Source organism: Haliotis cracherodii, unplaced genomic scaffold (assembly GCF_022045235.1).
Source record: "Haliotis cracherodii isolate W230 unplaced genomic scaffold, xgHalCrac1.p SCAF_20, whole genome shotgun sequence".
In the NCBI taxonomy this organism is placed as follows: Eukaryota; Metazoa; Mollusca; class Gastropoda; order Lepetellida; family Haliotidae; genus Haliotis; species Haliotis cracherodii.
Genome location: NW_027266276.1, coordinates 16,361,860 through 16,383,212, shown reverse-complemented (window position 1 = coordinate 16,383,212; position 21,353 = coordinate 16,361,860). Strand labels below are relative to the sequence as shown.

Sequence of the window (21,353 nt, the reverse complement as noted above, 5' to 3'; positions counted from 1 at the left end):
ATATCTACACTTTCCACTTCTTCCTAACTTCCCAGCAGTCAGATTCATTAACCAAGTTTCAAGTTCTCATGCCCATAGGGATGGGCACCATCACTAAATATCACAGTCTGTTACAATATATATATATATATACACACACACACCAATTTTCTCGGGGTCAAAAATAGTAAAAGATGACAATGGTTAAAAAAAAATGTTGCCATTTTCCTTCTAAAACAACTGCACAAACGGACATGTCACTGTTTCATGTTAACTTATTTTTGCAGTATTAAAAACAATAACAGAATATTAATTTATTTACATGTCAGCGGATCTGTATTTCTTTATTCATGTAAGTCAGACTACAAGGAATTCTTGTACAGAACCTGGATTTGCTCTCCATCCATTAATTGCAGTCATGTACAGGGTTAGAAATTGGGAGTGAAAGTCAAGAGGCCTTTGTTACAACTCTCCTTATAGATAGTTCAAATACTATAGGAGAAAACTACAAGCCCTGAACTTCCGTCCTAACACTGTATACATGTATGGACTGATTACACCACCTCACAAAGCAGTTTAAGGACTGTTGATAAAAAGAAACTGAGGTGTCCCAGGAAGCAATCCCATCTGGCAGCCTAGTTCCACATTGAGGAAGATCTCCATCACATAAGGTGTGTTTGTTGAGCCACACTCAGCAATATTCCAGCTACATGGCGGCAGTCTGTAAATATTCCAGTCTAGACCAGACAATCCAATGATTGGCATCGATCAAGACAGCGAGCCTAGACCACAACTCGGATCTTCACAGGTCACACATGGTCTGTCCAAAAGTGGTAATAGAGTAAGTTGGGTTTAACGCCATGTTAACGGTATTGCAGTTATATCGTGGCGTGTCATGTGGGAGGAAAGCCCAAAGTGATGCAGGTCTCATATGTTTACCACTTCTGTGAAACCCATGAGCCAGGGTATGGAGCTGACAAACCTGGAAACAATCGGGGCGAACCGGGATTAGAACCCACAATCATAGGTTATTGGCGTGCCCCAGGGATGCAACTCTGCACAGCGAATTGTGGTGCCTTAGACGACTGGGCCACCCGTGCCCCCACAAGTAGTAAGTTCTCCCCGATGCAAAACTTACAAAGTATAGTCTGAACAATCAATATGGTCAAGCCATAACATAGTGGGAATATTGTCAGAAACATAATTTTCATGTAACCTTATTTTCAAAAGTCATGTAGGTGAAGGATTTAGGATTGTTTGCCAAGTATATATGAGTATTATAGTGTCTTTGTTTTGTGTTTTTGCATGCCTTGGTGCTCCCACAGCTCCACCATACACTGGTGATGGCTCAGCTTTTTATGGTTGCCTTGAAAGCTTTCCGAACAGCAATCACGAAAGAGCGGAAGTTGTTCGTCGAGTTGAGCTTTTCCACCAAGACCTCGAAGTTGTCCACCAATGGCTCACAGCCAGACACTGGAACATAAAACAATGACAATACCACTCTGAAACTGTGTGAATGTGTGTGTGCGCGTGCACAGAATCCAACTATCACACAAGCACTGATGTCTTCACATGAGGCTAGCACCTCACATTTCCATATTAATGCAAGCTTGACATTCGGTATTCCTTTGATATACGAAGTGTTGGTTATAGTTATCATAGTTCACTGAGATGCATTCACATAGAAATATAACTACTGATACATATATGTATTTGTAAATGAAAAATGAGTTCAATAAGTATCTTAATTGTTATGCCAGTCTCAACTGATTAAAATGGCATCACGTTCACGCTTGGTCAACATGGAAAGCCATGTATCTACCTACTTTTGTCAAATTGTCAACCTGGTATTAATCAATTTAATGAACCCAAGCACCTGCTTGATGTGATATGTTTTGTCTCATAACAGCAGGGTTGTCGTCATCTTGTGTGCCTCCAGTGATGTCAAGAGGACGCTTGCTTCGTACAAGTTAGTGTGAGAATTAACTCACCCAGGGCCACTGCCTTTATACCATAGCAGGCCCTTGTGGGCCAAAGCCAAAGTGTGTGGGTGAATGTTGTGTTCGCCAGACTGCAATATTACAGCTATATGACAGTGGACTATAGATAATCGAGACTTGAGCCAGGCAAACCATTGACAGAAACCATAAGAATCCATCTGCATTGTAACCACCCATTCCTCTTCAATCTGCTCTAATAGCAAACATACTTGGGACCAATATGCATGTATTAACCTATTGCCACCTGTCAATCAAACAACATCAATGACCAATCAGAATGTCTGCTGATATAGAATCCCCCACTTTTGTCTTGAGACCTGTTGGACAGGTCAGGTCAAATTTCAGGATAATTAAAAATGTACATATATTTTTTTCATATATATATTTAAATACATTTTCTTTATCAATTTAGTAAATATAAAACGAGGAAAATTTACCTGACTGTTTCCAACAAGTATTTGGAACTACTGATTAATGGAGTAAGTTCACAATTCTAGCCATCTTATTGATCAGCCAATATGTCAAATGCAGGCCAACTGGAAGGCTTGAACCATACACTATTTCATGTGGAAGGGTAACATCAGGTGTTTGTATCAATCTGACATGATAGCACACTATTATAGGATAAGACAAATGTTATTGGTAAGACTGAGTGAGTTGGGTTTAATGCCGCTTTGAACAGTATTTCAGTTCTATCCTGGCTTGTCAGCCTACCATAGGAGGAAAGCCAGAAGTGATGAAGGTCTCCGACATGATCACTTTGGTGAAACCACCAAGCACTGATATGGCGCTGACAAACGTAAAACATAATTGCGATAAACCAGGATTCAAAACCAAGATCATAGGTTAATGCTGTGCCCAAGGGACACAACCAAGGGAAGTGAATTGCGGTATCTTAGATGACTGGGCCACTAATGCCCCCTTATTGGTAAGAGAAAGCATTACAGAAGCAATTCATAGTACAGCGATGAAACTGATGGAAGTGTCCCCACTTTTCTAATACTTATCAAACTAGGTCATCAGAGTAGTGATATCTATGACAGTACTTCTTACTGCCATGTTGAAACAAGGCGCACAGTCAAGCAATGGATTTCAAAAGGAGCTAACTGTGCAATATATTTCATCACTTTACTATTTTGTACTGCAGGGAATAAAAAACAAAATATGCTTCAGCCTGAGAATCAAGAACATTTTGTTGCCAAATAGAATACAGAAATATAGATATGGATGTGAATGACTAATTCTTCCCCGATTGTTCAGATGTGTGATTAACACCATTTAGGCCAAAGAAACCCACTTTCTTGGAAATTGAACACAGCAATTCAAACCTTACACTCACCTATGTACTTTCCCTGGTTGATCTGCACGTAGAAGTAGAAGCGAGCATCCGGGTCCTTGTCATCGACACAGGTGAACACCACCTGCAGGCGACCACCTGACAAGGGAGGTAATCAAAAGAGTTGCATGTCTTTATTTCAAAACAAGTAATTCGAGCGAGTATGGTTTCAAACATCCTTGATTATTCAGTGTATTACATGTCCATTCTAGTATGAAAACTCCCTGGAATCCCTTGCTGCAAGACTAAATCAAGGTAATTTTACAGGTATATATTTAAACATTAATCATGATGTTACCGTTTTTAATTCATGTGCCCCATCAGGTAAAAACAATAACTAAACAAAACAAACATCACCTGACGTCTTCTTGAACTTGAGTCCGAGTCTGTCTTGGAACATGGCTGCTGCTCTCTCCAGCTCTGTCAACTTTTCTGATATGGCTTTCTCTTGGGCAGACAGTACTAGAAGCATCGTACACAATACAGGAATAGTCATGTTTCTGGTGGGCTTTGAACAATAAACGAAGTCAAGATATGTATGTAGTGAGGTCATGATACAGAAATGACTAGCTGATGAAGAAGGTTTAATGTATACAAAGCTGTTTGGTCCAGCGTCAATGTGTCTTGGTGGAAACAAAACATACATCATGTACATGACGACAGTCTAAAACAGAAAACTAGTAAAATCCTAGATATTTTTTTTATATTTGTATACTTATCCTGCATTACTCCTTAATGCATATTACTGCTTGTTCTTGACAAAGAAAAGAGCTGTGTGAAGTTCTTTGCTTGAAGAAGTTGCTCCAACTAGCTGAGAGGCCAACCAATCACGCAGCTCTCACGTGACCAAAGGAAGTGACGTCACGGATCATCACATTACTCTGTAGTCCGAAACATCGGAAGGTACCGTGGGGAGGTAGATCTGCAATGGGCGGGTCCCTTTAGACGCAGTAATGCAGGGTAAGTATACAAATATAAAAAATATCTAGGATTTTACTAGATTTTTTACTTATCCTGCATTACTCCTTAATGCATCTTTATCGGACAGAACCGGAGGTGGACATACCTTCAGTCGTGGACCTTTCATCTGTTATTTCCAGACTCTGTTCCCTAGCCAATCCTAGGCTGTGTGGTCAGCATCGGTTGACGACTCCAAGTGTGGGAACCTCCCATTCCCTCAGCCCGTCCTCAGCTGTGTGGTCAGCTTCAGGTGACCACTCTATGTATAGGAAACTCTGTTTCCGTCAGCCCGTCTTTGGCTGTGGTCGGCCTGGATGACCATTACATGGAAGGGAAGAGTCAGTTATGCGTTGTGTCCTAGTACTGCGCAGCCTGACAATAGCGCTCGGTTAGGTCAAGACTGGAGCACCGAGCCGTATGCGAATGAGGCATGAACCTTCTAGTCCAGGGCTACGCCAGGGGAGGTCGAAAGGCTGTCTCTGGACTTGGAGGCGTGGTCAATGGCGTGTAGTAGTGGTGACCTGCTGGGCCACTACTAACAGACCAAAGCTGTGTGTTCCTTGCACGTCCTCCAAAGCGACGTCTCGCAGGTAGTGTCTGGCGAAGACCGTGTTGGAACGCCAGAAACATCCCTCAATGATGGCGCGTAGAGAGCAGTTGCTGTGAAGCGCCATGGTGGAGGCGACCGCCGTGATCTCATGCTGATTGTTGGAGCGTGGAGGGTCCAGTCCCACGGCCTCGTAGGCCTGGAGGAGGATGGCTCGTAGCCAGAGGGCGATCGTGTTGCGGTTGACCTCCGCTCACAAGGTCGCAGATACCGGTACAAAGAGGCGTCCTCGTCTACAGTGTTCCTCGGATCGTCGGATGTAGCAACGAAGTGCTCTAACCGGACATAGACGGAGCTCTCGTTCGTCTTCCGTGCCCACAATCGATGATCCTCCAGTCTGAAGGAGCAGAGCAGTGCCTGGATTTTCGTCATGTGTCTATCTTTCAGGACTGCCAGGACAGAGTTGAGCGCCACAAGGTAGGCCATGATGGTACTGCCCTTGAGTTTACGCTTGGTACGTAGATGGAGCATGAACATGGCCAGGAATTGAGGCGATGCAGATGTGGGGTCTTGTTGCTTACTCCTGCAAAAGCTCTCAAAGGATTGCCATTTGTCGTCATAAAGGCTCCTGGTGGTTGGGCGATGTGCCATCATTATGGCCTTAGCCAATCTGGCCGAGTAGCCCTTGGCGCTCAAAGCTCTCTGTAAATGGACCAGACGTGAAGACGTAACCTGTCTGGTCCTGGGTGTGGTTGTCTGCTGTGAGGGTGGATTAGCGGGTTTGGCCAATCTTGGAGTGGCAGGGGGTTCACATCGGACAGCTCTCTGAGGTCGACGAACCAAGCCCACCAGGGCGCGACCAAAGTCAGATCAAGGTTCCGTGTTGATCTGATCTTCTGGACAACTTTGGGAAGGAGTACAGGTGGCGGAAAAGCGTACGCTTTTAGACCCTCCCGGGGACGCAGAAGGCGTCGACTGCCCAAGCCAGTGAATCCGGCACCGGAGATATGTAAGTCGGGATCTGGTAGTTCTGGCTGGTGGCGAATAGGTGTATGTTGGGAAGACCGTGGTCTTGACAAGCAAGAGCGAAGGTGTCTGGGTAAAGTTTCCACTCTGTGGAAGCCACCTTGTCTGGCCGAGACAGGGCATCCGCTAGGATGTTTCGGCAGCCCGGGATGTGGTGGACCTGGAACTGGATCCTCAGCTGTTGAAGGAGCAAAGTCGAATGAGTCGTTCCCTGGTTCCGGTGACACCAAACGACAGTGATGTTGTCTGTCGAGATGGAGAGCCGGGCTTGTCTGAGCGCCTGCTTCCAGTGAGTGATGGCCAAGATAAGCGCTTCCAGTTCGAGGTTGTTGATATGCCATAGGCACTGATCGGTAGACCACAGCCCTGTAGGGACGCGTCTACGAAGAGGCGTAGAGAGGTCGTAAGCCCTGTCAAGGAGACGCCGCCTAAGACATTCGATTCCACTGTCCACCACCAGAGATGCTGCTTGAGATGATCCGGGAGGACGATGGATAGAGCGGGGTCCTGGCGTCTGATGTAGGGCGCCAGGAACATCTGAACAGGGTGCAGTTGGAGCCTTCCTCTGTAGGTCAAGTCCTGTGCCGAGGTTAGGAGGCCCAGGAGGACTTGCCATTGGCGCAGAGTGTGTGGTAAGTGGAGAGCTGGAATCAGGTGCGCCTGCATGCGATCCCACCGGTCTCTGGGTACAGAGATGAGGTTGAGGTCTGTCTGGAAGAGGCCCCCGATGAACTAAAGGCACTTGGAGGGTGTCAACTCTGACTTCATGAAGTTGATCTTCCACCCCAACTGGTATAGGAATCGAAGGGTGAAGTCCCTGTGGCAGAGTAGAGTGACCGGGTCCAGATGGTCCAGTAGGCAGTCGTCTATGTACGCCTCGAACTGGATGTCCCGGGGATGGAGGTACAAGGCTTTTGGCTTGGTAAGCCGTGTGAATAGCCACGGGGCCGAAGAAATTCCAAACAGGAGGACCGCCCATTGGTAATGGACTCCAATGAAGATGAAGCGGGGGAATTTCCGGTCGTCGGGATGTATAAGGACGTGTAGGTAGGCGTCCTCGATGTCCAGGCTGATGAGCGCCTCCTGTGCCTGGATCCGGGATCGCAGTAGCCTGAGCGTGGTCATCCGGAAGGATGGTGGACACACAAGGCGGCGATCATCCTGTGCTTGTCCGAGTGGTTCTTGGGGACCAGGAAGACAGGTGAATAGGAGGTGTTATGGCTAGGGCTATGGCTTTCTTGTATAGCAGTGCCGTGATGTTCTTGCTTAGAAGCTGCTGTTGAGTTGGGGGGTATGTGTCCACTATTGGTGACGTCAGTGGCGGGTCGTCATATGGGTCCCCCAGGATCTCCCAGTTCTGCCAGAAGTGAGCTGGGGTGTCGACAACTTGGACGGCTGGGGGTGGGAGGTCCCAGTCGTGTCTGTCCGGCGGTTCACTGGGGGTCCCTGTGGCTGGCCTTTCCCCTCTTGGGGTTCCGCGACAGCAGTGCGCTCGATCAGAGCAACGCACATGTGGGAGCGCATCTGTTCCACCTGTTGTTGGAGATAGGATACGACGGTAGTTAAATGGTCAATCCTATGGGGGTTGTCCTCCGCTAAGTCCTGCAGTACGGCCCTGGAGGACGACGCCATCAGAGAGACGGGTTTGAGCGTGTGGCGAATCTCGGTCTCTACGTAGACGAGTTTGTTGGAGACTCGGACTGAGGTGGAGTGGTTCGATCCCGTCATGCGGTGCATGTCCTCATCCAAGGAGTGAGCGTGGTCCGCAACTTGAAGAGAGTGAAGTGGGAAGTCATCTCGTCTGTACCGTGGGGCCCTGAAGGACGGAGTCAGTGACAGTTTACTGAAGTCCTCGTCCAAGGCTGAGATCATGTCTCTGATCAGTGGGTCAGGAGGGATCGAAGTGCGGTCCGCACGGATAGCTGTCTTGCTATCAACCTCTAGGCCAGATGAGGGAGCGATAGCCTCCAATCTGTCAGCCACTGTCCATAGGGGTGTCATCATAACAAGGGATGAAGGCGCCCTCCGAGGTGTCGGAACGATAGCCACTGGAGCGCCTACTAATCGGGGAGCGGCTCCTAGATCTCTGACACTGTCCAGAGGATCTACTCTCACTCCGCTGTGAGGACGTATGTGGCAAGGGCGCGTGTGTCTGTAAGGACGTCGTGCAGATAGGCGCCATCTGTAAGTACTGCAGGTCTCACCTGTAAGTACTGCAGGTACTGGAGGAGTGAGCCGTCTATCATAGGTGTCGGTGCCGTAGGCAGGGGCGCCTGTGGAAGACCGAGCGTCTGGACAGTAGGTGGGGGCACCTGTGGTAGACCGAGCGTCTGTGCCAAAGGCGGGGGCGCCTGTTCCGAAGGCGGGGGCACCCATAGGAGACCGAGCGTCTGTGCCGTAGCCAGGGGCGCCTGTGGGAGACCGGGAGTCTGTCCGAAGGAAGGTATAGGCGCCGTCTGGTATATGAGTGCCACGCCGGGCGTCACAGAGGTCAATGTCGTAAAGATAGACGCTGTTGTGGTTGTCCGAGACTACAACCCGGGGGACTGACATCAAGGGAGCAGTTGAGGTCGGGGTCATCCAAGATGGCCGATCTGGAAGGCGAATCTTTGGAAAGGTCTGACATCCTGGCTGGGGTTTCCTGGCCTGCTGTTCTGCGTTTAGTGCACACACGAAGATACTGTCTGAAAGCTGTGGGTCAAAGCAGTAAACAGTCTTTACATCGGTGATCTTGGTGGCATTGAGATGTACAATTAAGGCACAGGGGGTGGGGTCCTACGCTGACATATTGCGCCGGCACTTTAAGCAGGAGGGCATGATATCTGCAACGAAGCAGTGTAAAATCACAATGCGTCCCCGCCCGATTACCGGGATGTATGCTATAATCTGTTTATCCCACTATGTGGATTTATGAAACAAATATTACGACAAACGTAAGACAACATACAATCAAACAAAACAATACATGCGATGATACACCAATCGTGGGGTACCAAACAAAAGAATATAGACCACAAAACAGTCCACAAACAGCTGGCTACGCAAAATATTCAAGCTGGCTACTTGGAGCAACAAGACACCTGGCCTATGTTTTCTTTTGAGAAAACGCCAGTAAGTGTCTAATAAAGTTATGCACATGTTTATCAAACCTAGAATGTACAAAATACAAACCGTATGCACAACACATGGACAAAACAACATTAACTCAGAAAGCAAACACGTGAGGGTTTGAACTAGTTTTATGTTACAAGAAGAAAAACAGGTCTTCTCTCATCAAGTGACAAGAGTGATGTGATGATCCGTGACGTCACTTCCTTTGGTCACGTGAGAGCTGCGTGATGGTTGGCCTCTCAGCTAGTTGGAGCAACTTCTTCAAGCAAAGACCTTCACACAGCTCTTTTCTTTGTCAAGAACAAGCAGTAATATGCATTAAGGAGTAATGCAGGATAAGTAAAAAATATGCTTGATTCACAGAAAGCCACAATATTGGTAACAACCTACCAATAACATATTGATCTGTCAACCTAAACTATGCTATCACATTAAAATACTTGGGCATCCTTGCCTGAAAGACATTAGGACGTCATGATAGTGGTGTGTACTGAGAACTAAAAGCTGCATCTTTTTCTACATTCACCCATAGACAGTTGACAAGTTGATCCAAAACTTTAAGGGGATGGGCATTCATGACCTGTTATGTCCTGATAAGTATATAAATAAGGGGAATACTCAGATTTTAAACTCCACAACAGTATGCAATTATCCCACATTAACTGTATATTCTCTTTTTTGCAATTGCGATAAGACTGCCACTTCACCTACAACCCATGACTTCAGTTGTCCCATAATATGTCACCACCTAGCTATGTTAGGCTGGGTCAGACATGTTGCAAATGGAGGTATCGAGAACTGTGGGTGCCCACACAATATGAAGTACCAACAAATAGCAAAGTTGCTCACAATGCCAAAAGCAACCCCAGATGATGTCATTGATGGAGCTGTTGAAGTGGAGTGCCCTCGTGGATGCTAACACCCTAATCTCATTTAGGTTGGAAGCTCTAGAAGGGTCCAAGCCAGCATAGGAAGCGTTATAGCAGGGAAAGTGGAAACAACAGCGGTATAGCCACACTGGAGAAAAAATTAAGTGCAGAAATTTTGCAAAACAGCACATGAAGTGTAAGTTCACAACAGAATAGACAATAACAGGGACACAAATAGCCACCATAATAGTGGATGGAACATGACGCGCATTGGAGAACATGCAATGAATACATGATGAGGTGGTAGGAGGGTGTGTTCGGGTGAATGTTCTACACTGTAAGGAATATTGCATACTGTTTTGGAGGGATAAGTTAAAAATAAAAACCTCCCACCCCTGTAATAAATTGCCAGTCCTAAAACTGAAATTCCCATCCATAATATGCTTATTATGCTTGTAATGTGTCCTGAGATTGTGCCTCTGCAAATCCCATGACAATCAAGTGAAGCATGTCAGATACCCCTAGCCTATGACGTCCATGTTCATACCTTGAATCCCACAAACATATTACCCAAAAACAGACAGACCCAGACAGAAGCCTGCATTTTTGACTAATCAGTGGTCCCTGACATGACCAAGGGACACAACTCTGCACAGTAATACAACAAACAAGGCCTTACACTGTTTCTCTCTACTGATGTCTTCTCCAACACTTAATAAATCCTGTTCCACAAATCTGTGTTGTTTCAGCCTTTCATCAGACTCTTCATTAAGGCGTTTGAGTTCAGTCTTCAACTCCTGCAGCTTTGCTATGTGTTCATTAAGAGCTGAAACATTTAAATATGAAAACTTTTACACTTTGAAGTCACTAATGATCATAATCTCTCCTTATCTTACCTCCATGTCACAATGTGGAGATCTGTTTGGTTCACGTGATCTTGATAAAATACTACCTATAAAATAATACCACCCTGCCTGGGAGGGAAATAAATCCCTTTTACCCTGCCACAAAGAAAACCGGTTGCTCATTTTTGAGCGGGGTAATAAATCTCTTGCACCCCACTACGAAGCGAAAAGCTGCATGTTGTTTGCGAGGCAATGTAATACTGTAACTCAGCCAAATTAAACTATCAATTTTCAATTTGTGTTAATTCTTTTACAAAGGCAGATTGAAAATTGTCTGAAAGAGGCAAGTGGTACAAAAACGAATGCAGGATGCACAAAACCACATATACCCCTCGTGATACTGCTAAAAGCCTAAAACTTGTTTCTTTATCAAAATACAATGAATGTTACAAGAACTACCAGTACATGTAGCAGTAAAGGTCATGTACAATTCCTTACAGGTGCCAATTACACGGTGACTATATTTGAATATGCTAATAATGTTCCCTTTTTCCTTTCATGAGAGTTATCTGTGACAAACAAAATCAATTTCAGTCTGAACCGATCTGTCCCATGTTAAACAATGTGAAAGGTATCCATGGGGCAAACAAGGGCTATTATTCAGCTATAGATCTTAAGCAAATGTTCATGAAACTTACCAAATTGTAAATGCAAGAGGTAGAATCTACATGCAGTACCTGCAGTGATAGTTTTCGCTACACACTTGGAGTAGCCTTTAGCGATAAGAGACTTCTGCAAAGGTGACAGATGCATAGATGGAGCCACTGAAGGTACGGCTGAAGTAGGTCTTCCCAAAGCGGTAGACGAGAGAATTGTCTGTTGGCTAGCCTTAGCATGGTGGGGAACCAGTTGTTTGTTGGTCAAAAGGGTGTGACCAAAGTCAGAGATAGGTGACTGGTGGCTTCTACCTTCTGTAGGACACAGGGAAGAGCGCTTGTCAGAGGGAATGTGTAGGCATTGAGGCTCTCCCACAGGATAGACAAAGCATCGTGATCCCAAGCCTGTGGGTCAGGGATTGGCGAAATGAATCGGGAAGCTGAGCGCTGAACCGGGTGGCAAACAGATCTCTGGGGTCCAATAAAATTGGCAGATCCATTTGAAGTTCATTGGGTGCAGGAACCACTCCACTGGCAACGGTCTGTCGGGTCGGACATGGAGACTACTATAACACGTGGCGAGCCTGGGCATGGATGTTGAGAGTCAATGAGTTGGAAGAACTCAAGAGCAATCGAGGAGTGACATTGACTTTGTGGATCCCATTCGATTTATGTACCACATAACCGCAGTGTTGTTGGACTGTATCATCGGGTGCAAGGAGCTCTTCCCAGTGCGTTACTGCTAGAATGACCGCCTTGAGCTTGAGATTGCTGATGTGAAGGCAACAATCCTTGATGAGTACCAATGCCCTGCTACTCAAAGATCATCAAAATGCGCTCCCAAACCTACTGTTTATGCCTCTACGAACAGATGGGAGATCTTCATCAAAAAAATTGTTGATCAAGATAATTGACGCAAGATAGCATTGAAGTGGTCATAGATGCATTTGTCCTCAGACGGTGAGGGCTTGTAGGAATATTATGATGGGCCGAGTAAGGTGGGAAAATAGCCACAGGGCTGAAGAAATTCCAAACAAGAGCACCTTCCATTGGTAATGGTGGCCTTGAAAAATAAACCAAAGGAAATGGTGGTGCTCAGGTGGATGGGGACGTGCAGATAGGCTCCTTGTATACACCACTGGGTAGGCGTGCGAGGATCAACCATTGTCGAGATTAAACACACTGGTCCAGGAGGGGGTTAAGTGGGTGGTGACTGGAGCTTGGTCTATGCCAGAAGTCTGTGGGATGGAAGAGAGACCTGAACATGGAGATCGCCGAAAGTTGGTAAGACTTGAGGTTAAGACCGGTGGCCAGGAGGAACCCGGCATGGTGATGTTTGTGCCTAACGAGAGCAACTTTGAGTGGTGACATGCCCAATCTGAATCTGGAGTTGGTGGATTATCTGTGTAAGTATGACAAGGAGAGACTGATTGGGGTCTGTAGTGGATTGGTAATCTGCAAATCCTGGAGGGTACAGGTATCCTTATCTCGGGTAGTACATCGTGTAGTAAGGTGGTGTTCAGAAAGAGAGTGAGTTGGTAGAGAAACACGTGGTTGAGCATGGAAGGTTACCATGCACGAGAGGCATGTAAATGACCATGCTGGGGGCGTAACCATGGAGTTGCTTGGGGTCTTCGGGAGATTGTTTTTTATTTAGAAGCTGGAAACAATGTTCAAGCACGTTTCCACATAGGATCGAAGAAGAAAGAAGATATGCATTCTGTGAGATAGGATAAGTTTTAAAATTGGGTTTTATCCTATTATTTATTTGAATATCCTACATAAATCCAAAATGTTATTCGGAAAACTGATCGAGTGTCTGGGCAATCATTTTATAAAGAATGAAGGATACTTGAATAGTTTCCCTTAAAAAAAAGTTTGAAGTTGAAACAAGAAACAAGAAACAGAACCAGCTCATATATGTAGAAGAGGGTGGACATAAGTATATTTCCAATTAATTCAAACACAATATCTTATCCTTGTTTTCCACTCTTACAACACGTAAAAAAATCAATGTAAATCTCAACTGTAAAGCAAGATACATTAAATGAGAAATAACCATGAGTTACATCTGATTATTATAAACATCAGTATGATCAGTATTACTCTGATTACACAAGAGTCTGTTTTCACAGATTTGACCGAATACAACTGCATATGGTTGCTTACCCCTTTTGCTGACTTGACACTTATGTCGGAGATCATTCAATCCATCCTCATGATCCTTCTTTTCCTCTGTAAATATAGGAATAAAGAAAGATTAAATTTTAGTAACATCTTAATATATTTTACATTTCTTTACTTATCCTGCATTATTCCTTACTGCATTTACTGCTGTTTTCTGACAGAAAGACGATCTGTGAGAGGTCCAGCTGCTGAAGAAAAGTTGTTCCAACCAGTTGACTGGCAGTGCCCTCACACAGACGGCACGTGACCTGGAAGCCATGATGTCACATAAGAGCACATAACTGCTTCAAACATAACATCTGAAACTTCGCGGGGAGGTAGCTTTACTTTAGACGCAGTAATGCAGGATAAGTATACAAATGTAAAATGTCGAGATTTCACTAAAAAAAATTAACTTACCCTGCATTACTCCTTAATGCATCTTTATCAGACGGTACTGCAGGTGTTCATACCTTCAGATGTGATCTACAATAAACTCTTTATAGGCACCAACCAATCAGCAACAGCGATGTCAGGCATCGAGTGGCCATTCCTGTCACAGGCCGAGAGAGAGTGAAGTATGCGGGAAGTCCAGGTGTCATTGCAGTAATAAAATTTAGCTGAAGTAAGAACTAGAACTGATGTACCAAGCCAATGCTTGCAGCATGTAACCTTTTAGTCTGGGGTGACATGCACCAAAGTTCAAAAGGTTGGCTCCAGACATGAGGGTGACTCGGAGGCACTTCAAGGTGGATGCCTGCTGAGCAAACTACCAAAGAGCAAAAGCTGTGGATGCTTTCCACATCTTCAAAAGCGACAACTCGCAGGAAGTGGCTGGTGAGGTCGATGTCTCCATAATTTTGCTGCAGATGGATTAGTTGCTGTAAAGCGCCAGGGTATAGGCGATCGCCCGGTCTTGTGTGGGTTGCTGGCTCTAGGGGGTCCAGTCCTGTGAAGAATTCGAAGCTAAGGGGCAATCATGTGGCGGCTGACTTCCACCTGCAATGTCCGAGATACCAGGATGAAATGGCAGTAGCATTGGCTTTGACGATCCTTGGAGCGCCGAAAGAAGCATGTTGTCCCCTGATGACGTAGGCACCAGACCATCGTGAGTTGAGGGTACTAGATGGCAAGTGGAGGGTACCAGAGGTGCTCATGCCAGTGTGATATCGCCTGAGCGCATTTAACTCCAAGTTGTTGATGTGCCAAGGGCACTGAGTGTCAGACCGCCGGCTTGAGGTCGGCTGGCCTCTAGAGGCACACCCCAACCTGGACAGGTCTTGTGTGGGTTGCTGGCTCTAGGGGTCCAGTCCTGTGAAGAATTCGAAGCTAAGGGGCAATCATGTGGCGGCTGACTTCCACCTGCAATGTCCGAGATACCAGGATGAAATGGCAGTAGCATTGGCTTTGACGATCCTTGGAGTGCCGAATGAAGCATGTTGTCCCCTGATGACGTAGGCACCAGACCATCGTGAGTTGAGGGTACTAGATGGCAAGTGGAGGGTACCAGAGGTGCTCATGCCAGTGTGATATCGCCTGAGCGCATTTAACTCCAAGTTGTTGATGTGCCAAGGGCACTGAGTGTCAGACCGCCGGCTTTAGGTCGGCTGGCCTCTAGAGGCACACCCCAACCTGGACAGGTCTCTACGAACAGGTGGGGTGTCAGGAATAACTCTGTTTAATTGGACGATGGACTCTACCATCCACCAGCTGAAATGACTCCTGAGGTGAAGGGGTAGACCAACAGATAGGCCAATGGTCCTGACCTCTTTAAGTAAGGCGCCTGGAACTGTTGGATTGGACGCAAGAGTAGTCGACCTCAGCCACGTCAGTGTGGGCTGGAGTGAGCAATCCCAGGAGCACTTGCCACTGACAAAATGTAAGCGGCTGTTGAAGAGTGGGTAGCAGAAGTTAGATGAGGCTGTCTACGAGACAGTAAAGTTGAAAAGTCAACATCAGTGGGGTCTCTGATCATGTCATGCCTTGACGATACGTGGAAAAGTGTGTTCGCCTGCAAACCAAAGCCAAACCCTATGTAGACAAAATAAACCTGCTCCTTAACCGATTGCCGAAGCATCAACAAAACCAGTTAGTGGAAGTCGAAGCTGTATCCAAAAGCTAGGTGGTTCTAAAAGATCGCAACAGTAAGATGACCAGTTCCATCCCATGTTTGTTGTATAAGCACTCCCGTTGACGACGAAGGGAGGTGCCTCGTTACTCCCCCTGTAATCAACGGACAACGGCACGGTCATGGGAAGAATCATAAAATTGACGCTGTATCTCGTAGATAAAAATGAATAGATACTGTATGCTTTAATCACAGAATACATGTCCGTCCGTGTAGGCTAACAAAGCAGTTATGTGTTCTTATGTGACATCATCGCTTCCAGGTCACGTGCCGTTTGGTGAGGGCACTGCCAGTCAACTGGTTGGAACAACTTTTCTTCAGCAGCTGGACCTCTCACAGATCGTCTTCCTGTCAGAAAACAGCAGTAAATGCAGTAAGGAGTAATGCAGGATAAGTTAAAAGAAATAGTGACAGAAACATTTGGAAACACAGTGGGAATACCCTTTCTGCACATGATTTACTTCAGGCAAATAATTCGAAAATAAACACTTTTATAAGAAAATATTTATTGCTAAGTCAGTACCGATAAGTTTTGACATGTTTCACGTCAAAAGACACAAGAGTGAAATTCTTTTTACCATCCAAAATCATTTTTCCAACTTGTTCAGTGTCGTACAGCTAACCAGCTTTAGTGGTAGAGAGATTAGTGATTTCATTTGTGGAGTGAAGGCTGCTTAACAAAATAATGCAGTTAGCTGCTTTATATTCACATTGAGGGTAATGTTTCAAACCACTCATTAAAGCATGTCAACAAGCTATCTTGTACTTGATTTATTTTAGCAGGGTATCAACTTAAATGGAAACACTATCTAGCCCCAGGAGAACTAATGTGAGGACACCCCCTAAAATGCCTGAAATTGTACAAACTCTGACTCGGGATAACATCCCATGGCAATACAAGTATTAAATCCGAGATATTTTGACCAACCAAGTGAATCCTGAAGGAGTTTGCTGGAAGTCAGTGCAAGATCTTGGGTCAACTGTCGTAATTCATCTCCCGTCCAGTGGTTGAACTTCTCTCTGGCTTCTTGCAGCTTGGAACGAAATGTCTCTACTTCTTTCTGGTAATCCATTGTGGTCTTCAGCTACTCTTCACTGCCTGGAACATCTAGGGGAAGAGGACTGCCATGCTAGTCATCTCTGTCTCATTTGCATAAGAAGTCTAACTGATGCAGAACATTTAGGTGCTATCATGTACTGTAGTACTGTTAGAAGGGTTCAGGGGTCAGGTGGTGTTTTGGCTATTGTATCTTAATCTAGATGCTTTAAACCCTCCCAAGTCAACATGAGGATTGTGACAAGATTGTATATAGCTTAAACAGCAAATCAAAAAGGCACCAATCAATCATGGTGGAAAAAAACCAGAACATGCACTGACGAAAAAAAACAGAACCATGTCCCAGCAACATCTTACAATAAACATTTTGATAACTTTGTTTCAAATAAGACAAAAGTGCAATACATATTTCATTTCATATTCTAGTGTACTATATATATATAAAAAATATACAACATGGCCATAATAAACAAATCATTTCATCCCCAGCTGCCTCATTACCAAACACCCTGCCTCACATCATGTGACTGTCACTGATACCTGAACACAAAAAGTATCATTATTAGAAGGATGTTAGAGAGGGATGCATAAGAGTTTTGGAGAGGGTCTACGGGGTTCTACTTTCTTCTCTTAATGCTTTTGGATACAAAGGGTAGTTATCAAGGGTTATGGTTGGCCCAGTCATCTAAGACGCCAGAATTTGCTGTGCAGAGTTGCATCCTTTAGGTGTACCAGAAACCTATTACCGTGGGTTTGAATCCCAGATTCACCTTGATTGCTTCTAGGGTTGCTACCACCACAACTGTGCTCATGTGTTTCACAAAAGTGGTAAATGTCTAAGACTTGCATCACTTTCCTCCAAAACCAAGCTGGCACGTCATTATTATTAAAATACTGTTCAAAAGCTACATCAACTCAGCAATATTCTAGCTGTATGAGGGTGGTGAAAAGAGGAAGGACCAGGATATAGCATGTCTCCCTATTTTATAACAGGTGAGAGAAAAACAAGATAATTTTATGTGGCCTTATTCAGTTATTTTAGGGTTTTGGTATGCATGGTAACCTGTGAAAAGCGAACCCTTCCAAAATATGTTATACATGATCATAAGCAGTCACCATGGATTAGATTACATTAGTATATGGCTCTGGGTAGCCGTCAAAGAATCATATTCCCATATACATATAAATATTAAACCAGCAATCTCTTCTCCTCTTCTACTTGCATAGTGCCATCCAGTGCCAGTATTGGTTGTTAACTAGAGCCCAAAGGTTGTCCATAACAATGTTTACCAAGGGTGAGTTATGACAATTTAGATAAGACTGTACGATGCACAGGCCGTCAATGCATGTCAATAATATCGGTGAATATAAATTGGCTTCGTGAGCCAACCCCCATTACACAGAAAAAGAACTGATGTGACTGGTTTGGTTCGCCATGGCAATATCTTTTATTTGCATCAGGTTCCTGGTATGACCTACACTCCTCGGCCATAAGTAAATTCCCAAAATGGTTGAAGTTATCAATATAAATCACATCACAAACTATGTATTGCCTCTTGCGGTTCATGAAGGGTCTTGATGTCTGTAACTCACAGAAAACTTTTTACAAGGTGTGTTTTATGCCTCTTCACCATTTTTATGATTATACCCTTTTGTTTACAATTAGTTGTCTGCTTCTGCAATGGCACCGCATAGCAGGGAAATTACACTTTACCAAAAGAAAAAAATTATCAATCTGTCAAATGACGGTAATTCCGGACCACAAAATTGCAGTTGTGAAGGTATTAATAGAACGAATACAAAAGTTCATGAAGGAGCTGAACAACCGCGATTCATTTAAAAATAAGCCTCGAAAGTGGGCGGCACAGAAAAACAGTTCCAAATGCAGATCAGGTGCTTCTTCGCATACTTAAATTGAACTGAAGACAAACACTCGGAGAATTGACAACAAAATTTAACAACAAAAAAACAATCAAATTTGTGATCTAGAACTGTCAGAAGGCATTTGTTTCAAAAAGGGTTCAACCGCTGCATTGTGTAAAGAAAAAAGAACCGTATCACCTGTGTTATGAGTCAAGAGGATTCGGTTCAGCAGAACAAAACTTCACTGGACAGTTGATAATAATTAGTCAAACCTCACATCACTGCTTATATTTAGTGATGAGACTCAAAGTGGGATTAGTAAAGACCCAAAAGTGCATATTTGTAGAACATGTGGACAACGTTGAGTGCCCAAACATCAATATTTTAGAAAAAGTTTAGAAAGTAATGAAATATAAAATGGCAAGACGTTTGAGGGAAGAACAAACAAAAATTATCTGATATCATGTAGTAAGTGACATAGTGATGCTATTTTATTAGCACCTCATTATATGGGAGGTGGCAAATATGTAGACGCCACCAACTCATAGACATAACTTACTGTGAACTCGTAAACCACCCAAGGAGTGAATTCTAGACACATTTCTTGTATTAGAATTGAATAATAATTATTACTATCCATCACTTAGCTCAACAGTTTCTTGGTACATGGCATATGAACAGTTGTCACTTCGTAAATGAAAGACATTTTCACTGGTTGCAAGTTTTGTGTAGGTTTCTGAGTGATTGTTTTCACATGGTTATTTTGTGGATAGTGTTAAATAAAAATATGGAGTGGAGTGGATTACCTCAATAATTAACTTGTTGTGAGGATTTGCAGGACCCTTTGTAACTACTATCATAAATAATGATCAGCTAAGCATATCCAAGCTGAGAAGGACAATTGGGAAGTTGTAATATTCAATATGTACATATGAAATTATTATTGAGTTCACCGTAAATTTTGTCAACGAGTTTTTAGCGGTCACGAATTTTCTCCATAACTACAAATTGGTATTTCAGGTATTTCCATCAAATGCTTTTCGATATTTTACTTGTCAAAGTTATCCCAGCATTCCGTCTTGGGAACTTGCTTATGGCAAAGGCGAATAGATCTATGTACGTCTTTGCTTTTGGCTGGACAGTGAGTATAGATACTAGTACTATTGTCATCGGAATAGATTCGCTTACTTTGCGATGGCATATATCGTATAATATATACATATACAAGCATATCATAAGCACTGCATGAATATACGGACCACCAAGTCATACGGTTAGTGATAACGTTGGTAAAGCCTCTCACATTCATTTGTCAACACTGTGACTGTCAACGACTGCAGCCTTGAAAATGGCGCTCTCGTATACCGGATGTACATCATCTATGACGTAGTCCACAAACAGATGCCCGATGCGTTTTTTGCGTGAAAGTGTTCTGACCAGGCTATGATGTAAACTCCATGCAGCGACATTCACAGTTAAGGTTGCACGAAGCTTAATACGCTATCGCCGGGTACATATCCTCGATATAAATAGTATTTATTTCACAATACATGTTTTGTTTTACTCTTCTAATGACATGTAACACTAGACTAGACATTTTCTTCTTTTGAAGAAAAAAAAGATGCCATTCAGTATTGGAATAGAATGTTCAAGGATATAGGTCTAAAAGAATTTATTCACTGTCCGAATGGTAACATTAATATGAAATATATTTAAAGGACCTTATTACCTTGGTGTTTTTTATCTAATCTGCAATGATGATGTTATCTTGAACCCATTCTGTCGGGTGTGAGGTGAGATTTGTGGGCGTATAATATATGTCTTAAATGTATTAAATTTCCAAAGTTTGTTTTATAGTACAAAAATATGTGTGTTGAAAGATTAGTCCATTAAAGAAGTCCTTGGGGTAATAATGTATGCACTGTATTGTTGTACATTGTGAATCCGCCTTGCTGGTGTTGCTGCCATGTAAATAAATATATATACATGTACACTTGATGTTGATATGACAAAGTCTGTGACCAAAAAGGTTAACAAAGTTATGTCTGTGTCATGGGGATGTATGTTGACAGTACAAATTTAGAAAGTTTGGTAAGGATCTTATATTTGCATGTTTAATTCTGTTCATTAAATAAGTAAGTGACTGACATTTAAGTAGCAACCGGTCACGAATGGTAATGATATGATTTCTTCACTTGAGGGTTCAACAGTCACCTCCTTATCAAATCCCAAACAGCTGAAAGCCCCATGGATGTTATAAAAGAAATATGTAACATTCAAACAAATATTTTGTCCAACAGTTACTACAATTGTGTTATATAATTGGTGTTATGTTCATATTTTCATTTCAGAGAAGAATACATTTGTACTTTTCAAAAGACGTTTTCTTGCACAAAACCATATGACAAACTGTTGACAACAATCAGTATATTTTATCATTTTTCAAGGCCCAAACAGTTTGTTGACAAACTATTAACAAGATTTTTTTTTATAAGGGTAAATATGGTAAAGAAGGTAATATATTTAATATAACATAAAATGACACTATGGCCATCAATATGCCAACAAAACCATATTACAGAGTCTAGTGGATAGAGCATCTGCCCATCGAACAGATGGAGCGTGGTTCTATCATACCAAAAGATGGTACTTGTTGTTACCATCCGTGGTGCTCAGCATTGTGGGCACAAAACAAGGACTGGTAGCCACCGAGTCAGTTCGCTGTGTGTGAGGGGGTATCCAGGTTAAAATGCAGCATGGTATCTCACTGGACTAGCACTATAAAACCGGGACTACCAGCCACACACACA

At 43.7% G+C, this 21,353-nt stretch overlaps 1 protein-coding gene across 2 annotated transcripts; it reads right to left on the bottom strand.

The window, feature by feature from the left end:
• Positions 1 to 309: 309 nt before the first annotated feature.
• On the bottom strand, positions 310 to 19,906 carry LOC139470124 (kinetochore protein Spc25-like). Of its 2 annotated transcripts, none has more exons than XM_071252418.1 (7): positions 19,847 to 19,906; positions 16,552 to 16,731; positions 13,499 to 13,564; positions 10,508 to 10,654; positions 3,673 to 3,777; positions 3,319 to 3,414; positions 310 to 1,452 (listed from the first exon to the last, which is right to left on the bottom strand). In XM_071252418.1, exons 2-7 carry the CDS (start codon positions 16,694 to 16,696, stop codon positions 1,328 to 1,330), a joined length of 684 nt encoding a protein of 227 aa, XP_071108519.1. In that variant the 5' UTR covers positions 16,697 to 16,731; positions 19,847 to 19,906; the 3' UTR covers positions 310 to 1,327. The 2 variants fall into 2 exon arrangements, with proteins under 2 accessions (XP_071108519.1, XP_071108520.1); XM_071252419.1 differs by having other exon boundaries at positions 16,552 to 16,722; positions 19,847 to 19,895.
• Between the last annotated feature and the right edge of the window lie 1,447 nt (positions 19,907 to 21,353).

What these genes read in the sequence shown, in the direction of transcription:
- LOC139470124 (XM_071252418.1), bottom strand. Translation starts at nt 16,696, where the DNA reads ATGGATTACCAGAAAGAAGTAGAGACATTTCGTTCCAAGCTGCAAGAA. An exon ending in CATCAGTAGAGAGAAACAGT is followed by an intron (nt 3,778 to 10,507) that starts GTAAGGCCTTGT and finishes CGATGCTTCTAG; the next exon opens with TACTGTCTGCCCAAGAGAAA. An exon ending in CAACCAGGGAAAGTACATAG is followed by an intron (nt 1,453 to 3,318) that starts GTGAGTGTAAGG and finishes TTTATGTTCCAG; the next exon opens with TGTCTGGCTGTGAGCCATTG.